Below are 6561 nucleotides of genomic sequence, written 5' to 3'. Positions count from 1 at the left end.
AAAGCTCATGCCTTCCCTTTGGAAACGCAAAGCCATTTCAGTTCATGAAACGGTTCCAACTGCTTCTGCATCACCCTCATTATTTAAATGATATGTGTGTCCTTTGGGCTGCACGGCAACATTCTTGGCTGGTGGCCTGACTGGTTCTGGGCCAAGCAGAGATTGTGCTTCTGCGGCGCTCCCCAAAAGGCATAGATTTATTTTGCTGCTGCACATGGGGGTCTGCTTTTCCCTTTCGGCTGAGCAGGAGAATGGGAGAGGGGCTTTTTTGCATTGCAATTTCAATTTGGTTCAGAATAGAGCTGGAAGGGACCCTGGAGGTCTTCTAGTCCAACCCCCCGCACCAGCAGAAGACCCGGGTTATACCATTTCAAACAAGTGGTTGTCCAGTCTTTTCTTAAAAACTCTCCAGTGATGAAGCACCCACAACGTCTGGAGGCAAGCCCTTCCACCGGTTAATTGTCCTCACTATTAGGAAGTTTCTCCTTAATTCTGAGTTGCTTCTCTCCTGGATTAGTTTCCATCCATTGTTTCTTGTCTTGCCTTCTGGTACTTTGGAAAATAAATTGAACCTCTTCTTTGGGGCAGCCCCTCAAATACTGGAAGACTGCTATCCTGTCATTCCCTAGTCCTTCTTTTTTCTAGACTGGCCATACCCGATTCCTGCACCCGTTCTTCAAGTTTTAGTCATCTTAGTCGTTCTTCTTTGCACTTTTTCCAAAATTTTAACATCTTTTTTATAATGTGACCAAAATTGGCTGCAGCACTCCAGGTGTGGCCTTACTAAGGCTTTATAAAGCGGTACTAATATTTCACGTGATCTTGATTCTGCGCCTCTGTTTATACAACTCAGGATTGTGTTACCTTTTTCGGTTGCTGCTCTACCCGGCTCACTCATGGTCTAGTGTTGTCCACTAGGACTCCAAGGCTCCAATGAAGTATTAATTCACGTGAAGTACTAATACCACTTTACAAGGCCTTGGTAAGACCACGCTTGGAATACGGCATCCAGTTTTGGTCACCACGATGTAAAAAAGATGCTGAGACTCTAGAAAGAGTGCAGAGAAGAGCAACAAAGATGATCAGGGGACTGGAGGCTAAAACATATCAGGAACGGCTGCTGGAATTGGGTATGTCTAGTTTAAGGAAGAGAAGGACGAGGGGGGACAGGATAGCAGTCTTCCAGTATCTCAGGGGCTGCCCCAAAGAAGAGGGAGTCAAGCTATTCTCCAAGGCGCCTGAAGGCAGGAGAAGAAGCAACGGATGGAAACTAACCAAGGAAAGAAGCAACCTAGAACCAAGGAGAAACTTCCTGACAGTGAGAACAATTAACCAGTGGAACAACCTGCCTCCAGAAGCGGTGAATGCTCCAACAATGGAAGTTTTTAAGAAGAGACTGGACAGCCATTTGTCCGAAATGGTATGTAGGGTTTCCTGCCTGAGCAGGGGGTTGGACTAGATGACCTCCAAGGTCCCTTCTGAGTCTGTTGTTCTATTGTTCTTTTCCTTCCTTCCTTCCTTCCTTCCTTCCTTCCTTCCTTCCTTCCTTCCTTCCTTCCTTCCTTCCTTCCTTCCTTCCTTCCTTCCCTTCCTTCTCCAACACTGGAAGTTTTGAAGAAGAGACTGGACAGCCCTTTGTCTGAAATGGTGTAGGGTTTCCTGCCTGAGCAGGGGGTTGGACTAGATGACCTCCAAGGTCCCTTCCAACTTTACCATTATTATTATTATTATTATTATTATTATTATTATTATTATTATTATTATTACTACTACTACTACTACTAACTACTACTACTATTAACTACTACTACTATTACTACTACTACTACTATTAACTACTACTACTATTAACTACTACTACTACTATCAACTACTACTACTACTACTACTATTATTATTATTATTATTATTATTATTATTATTATTATTATTTCCTGTGGTCCATCTCCCCTTCCAGAGATCGGAGACCTTGTGATCTGTGAACACGAGCGGTCCGTGCACCTCTTTGTGGACTCTCTTGTGAACAAGGACAAGCAGAGTTTTGCCTTCCAATGCACGGACTCCGGCCGCTTCAAGAAGGGCATCTGCCTGAGCTGCCGGAAGAATCGCTGCAACAGCATCGGATACAACATCAAGAAGATGCGGAACAAGCGCAACAGCAAAATGTACCTCAAGACAAGGGCCGGCATGCCTTTCAAAGGTAAGGCGAATCCTGCCACAGGTAGTCCTCGACTTACGGACACAACGGAGCCCAAAATTTTCATCGCTAAGCGAGACCGTCGCTAAGAGAGCTTTGCCCCATTTTATGACTTTTCTTGCCACGGTTGTTAAGAGAATCACTGCAGGTATCAAGTTAGTAACACGATAGTAAAGTGAAACTGGCTCTCCCATTCACTTTGCTTGTCAGAAGGTCGCAAAAGCGGATCATGTGACCCCAGGACACTGCGACCATCATAAATATGAGTCAGTTGCTAACCGTCTGGCTTTTGATCACGTGACCCTGGGGAGGCCGCAACAGTCGTAAGTGTGAAAAACGTTCATAAGTCACCTTTTCAGTGCCGTTCCCTCAGCCAATGGGGAATCCAGTTTCACTTTGCAACCATGTTACTAACTTAACACCTGCAGTGATTCATTTAACAACTGTGGCAAGAAAGGTCCTAAAATGGGGAGAAGCTCATTTAACAACTGTCTTTGCAACAGAAATTTTGGACTCAAATTGTGGTCGTATTTCAAGGATTGCCTACAATTAATTTCCTGGCGTGCAAGAGCTTTGCGGTGGACCAAAAGCTGCGGTCTTCTTTCTCCTTTGGGTAATAGGGAATCCATCATCCACACCCTACTGCTTTTCTGATTCTCTCTAGTCTTCTAGTTTGGGGCCCCAACAACACATGTGGCACTCGGATCCTCTGCCCCTTGGCCCTCCCCTTGCGAGCCATGTGTCAACGCTGCTAACATCGGATGTTTTTGCTTTGACAACAGATGGAGATGCAGCCTTTTTCCTTCCTATGTTTTACTCTTAGAATTACAGTTAGAATTAAATGATACTGGGGGAGGGGAGGAATGTGCATGGGAATTTAGTTAGACATAACAATACTGTAACCAGTGTGAGAATCAAGGTTTTTGAAATAAGAGATGATAAGAATTGGTGGGCTGGAGAACTGGAGAGGAAGCCTGCATTTCAAGCTAATTGGAGAATGTGATTTATGACTGTTAACTGTAGGAGGGAATTGTGCTTTGATACTATGTGCCCAGGGGAGGGAAATTCAGATTTTGGCTTTGATTGTGTTAGTGCCGATGCTATGCTTCTCAAATAAAGATTCTTGAAGGCAAACAATGCCTCGAAGTTCTTTGAAGAGTTTCATCCCTCGGAACCATGACACCATGTCTGTTTATGTTACCACAAATTTGCCACTCTCCTCTGCCTTTCCTCAGTTTTCCACTATCAGCTGAAGATCCACGTCTTCAGTTACAAGAGCCTGGGAGAAACAGAACCCTCTTTTTCTGTGACCTTCTATGGAACCAGCGGTGATTCTGAGCCTCTGCCTCTGGAAGTGTAAGTGGAAAACTTCAGTCCTTCTCTTTAAAGTTGATACTGTTTTTCTAAAAAAGCCCCCTCCACATTTTGTTTCCCTAGGCCAGGGGTAGGCAACCTTGGCTCTTTTATGACTGGTGGACTTCAACTCCCAGAATTCCTGAGCCAGCCATGCTGAGGGGAAAGGGAGAGGTTTCCAAGCCGAGCCAAGCTGGCTCAGGAATTCTGGGAGTTGAAGTCCACCAGTCTTAAAGTTTCCAAGGTTGAGGACCTCTGATATAGGGCAGGGATGGGGAACCTTGGCTCTTTTATGACTTGTGGACTTCAACTCCCAGAATTCCTGAGCTCAGCTTGGAAACCTCTCCCTTTTCCCTCAGCACGGCTGGCCAGGAATTCTGGGAGTTGAAGTCCATGAGTCACAAAAGAGCCAAGGTTGCCTACCCCTGGTCTAGACTCTAGGCCTAGGGTAGGGGTCTTCAAACCTGGCCCTTTTATGACTCCTGGACTTCAACTCCCAGAATTCCTCAGCCAGCCATGCTGAGGGGAAAGGGAGAGGTTTCCAAGCTGAGCCATGCTGGCAAAGGAATTCTGGGAGTTGAAGTCCACGAGTCATAAAAGAGCCAAGGTTGCCTACCCCTGGTCTAGCCCAGTCCTAGGAAGGGTTGGTTTTAAAGTGGGGAATAGTCCAGAGAAGTTCTCAATGGGTCTGCGTTCCTACACTGCGTGTCTTAGTGCCCCCATACTTTGAAATGAGGGCTGGGAACTTCCAGCTCGGGGGTCTAATCTACCTCATGATCTTGACCCTTGGTCTCTACGGGGCCTTGAGGTCTTCCCGCTAGAGCAGGGCTGAGCTGGCGGAAGAATCGGCATCGGTTCAACTTTGGCTTCCTTTTCAGATCCGATCAGATCGGCCTCAACTATACAAACACCTTCCTGGTTTACACGGAAGAAGACGTGGGTGATATCCTCAGGATCAAACTCACTTGGGAAAGCACCACTCAGTCCTGGTACAACTTTTGGAGCCAAATGAAAAATTACTGGTCCAAGCCTGATCCCTCGTCCAAAGAAGTGCAGATCAGACGGATCCGCGTGAAGTCGGGAGAAACGCAGAAGAAGTGAGTGCTTGCGGGAGGATCCCCACTAGGGAGCACCTGACCGTCTGAATGGGGGCGATGCCCCTGTCCCCACCGTCTTTTTCTGTTGGGCAGGCTGGCCGGGAGAGAAGGGAAGGTCAGTGTGAGCTACACCAGGGGTAGGCAACCTTGGCTCTTTTATGACTCGTGGACTTCAACTCCCAGAATTCCTGAGCCAGCACAGCTGGCTCAGGAATTCTGGGAGTTGAAGTTCACGAGTCATAAAAGAGCCAAGGTTGCCTACCCCTGAGCTAAACAATTCACACATGCATGCATGTTTGTGTGTAAGTAGTCCCCGACTTACAACGGTCCCTTGAGTGACCGTTCAAAGTCACAACGGCACTGAAGAAAGCGACTTACGCTCGTTTTTCACACCTACGGCCGTTGCGACATCCCCAGGGTCACGTGATCAAAATTCAGACACCCGGCAACTGACTAGTACTTATGACGGTCGCAGTATTTTGGGGTCACGTGAACACTTTTTGTGACTTTCGGACAAGCAAAGTCCATGGGGAAGTCGGATTCACTGAACAACCGTGTTACTAACTTAGCAATGGTAGTGATTCACTTAACAACTGTGGCAAGAAATGGCGTAAAATGGAGCAGAACTTACTTAAGAAATGGCTCCCTTAGCAACAAAAACTGGGGGCTCAGTTGTGGTTGTAAATCAAGGACCTCCTATATGTGCCTGTTCCCAGCCTGCTTCCCATAAGCAAAGTCAATGGGAGGGGGAGGAGCTGGATCCACTTAATGACCATGTGATTCAAATAACTGACTATAGGGGGCGAAATTCTGGCCCCCTCAGAGAGGGCGCGCAACTTGGGAGTCCTCCTGGATACACGGCTGACATTGGAAGATCACTTGTCGGCCGTGACCAGGGGGGCGTTTTATCAGGTTCGCCTGGTGTACCAGTTGCGGCCTTTTCTGGACCGGGACGCCTTGCGCACAGTCACTCATGCTCTCGTCACCTCCCGCCTGGACTACTGCAATGCTCTCTACATGGGGCTCCCCTTGAGGAGCATCCGGAGGCTCCAGCTAGTCCAGAATGCGGCGGCGCGGGCGGTGTTGGGAGGGACTCGTCGCTCCCATATAACACCGCTTTTGCGTGAGCTGCACTGGCTGCCGGTAGCCTTCCGGGTGCGCTTCAAGGTGTTGGTTACCACATTTAAAGCGCTCCATGGCATCGGACCTGGGTATCTCCGAGACCGCCTTCTGCCGCAGATTACCTCCCATCGACCGGTACGCTCCCACANCTAGGGGGGGGATTGTATAGGGATTTTAATAGGGATTTTATAACTTTTCTAAAAATAACAGGCTTATTTAATATATATTTTAATTGTTTTTAGATATTTATTGTATAGTTCCGTTTTTATTGCCTGTAAGCCGCCCTGAGTCCTTCGGGAGAAGGGCGGGATATAAATTAAAGTAATAATAATAATAATAATAATAACAACTGCAATGATTCTCTTAACCGTGACAAAAAATAATAATAATAATAATAATAATAATAATAATAATAATAATAATAATAATATAATTATAATAATAAATAATAAATAATAAATAATAAATAATAATAATAATAATAATAATAATAATAATAATAATAATAATAATAATAATAATAATAATAATAATAATAATAATAATAATAATAATAATAAAGTTGGAAGGGACCTTGGAGGTCATTTAGTCCAGCCCCCTGCTCAGGCAGGAAACCCTACACCATTTCGGACAAATGGCTGTCCAGTCTCTTCTTAAAAAGTTCCAGTGTTGGACCATTCACCGCTTCTGGAGGCAGGTGGTTCCACTGGTTAATTGTTCTCACTGTCAGGAAGTTTCTCCTTAGTTCCAGGTTGCTTCTCTCCTTGATGAGTTTCCACCCGTTGCTTCTTC

General features: G+C 45.9%; 1 protein-coding gene across 1 annotated transcript in view; it reads left to right on the top strand.

Moving 5' to 3' along the window:
* Positions 1-4651, top strand: part of LOC107297944 (putative endothelial lipase) — a 22063-nt gene extending 17412 nt beyond the window's left edge. Inside the window, exons 6-8 of the mRNA XM_015827309.1 lie at positions 1958-2200; positions 3433-3553; positions 4429-4651. Coding sequence (XP_015682795.1) covers positions 1958-2200; positions 3433-3553; positions 4429-4651 — 587 coding nt within the window. The remainder of the gene's footprint in view (positions 1-1957; positions 2201-3432; positions 3554-4428) is intronic.
* Positions 4652-6561: the final 1910 nt, after the last annotated feature.

This window comes from Protobothrops mucrosquamatus, unplaced genomic scaffold (assembly GCF_001527695.2).
Source record: "Protobothrops mucrosquamatus isolate PMUCROS unplaced genomic scaffold, P.Mucros_1.0 scaffold3606, whole genome shotgun sequence".
Lineage (NCBI taxonomy): Eukaryota > Metazoa > Chordata > Lepidosauria > Squamata > Viperidae > Protobothrops > Protobothrops mucrosquamatus.
The sequence above is the reverse complement of the archived record's forward strand: the minus strand, read 5'-3'. Positions and strand labels throughout refer to the sequence as shown.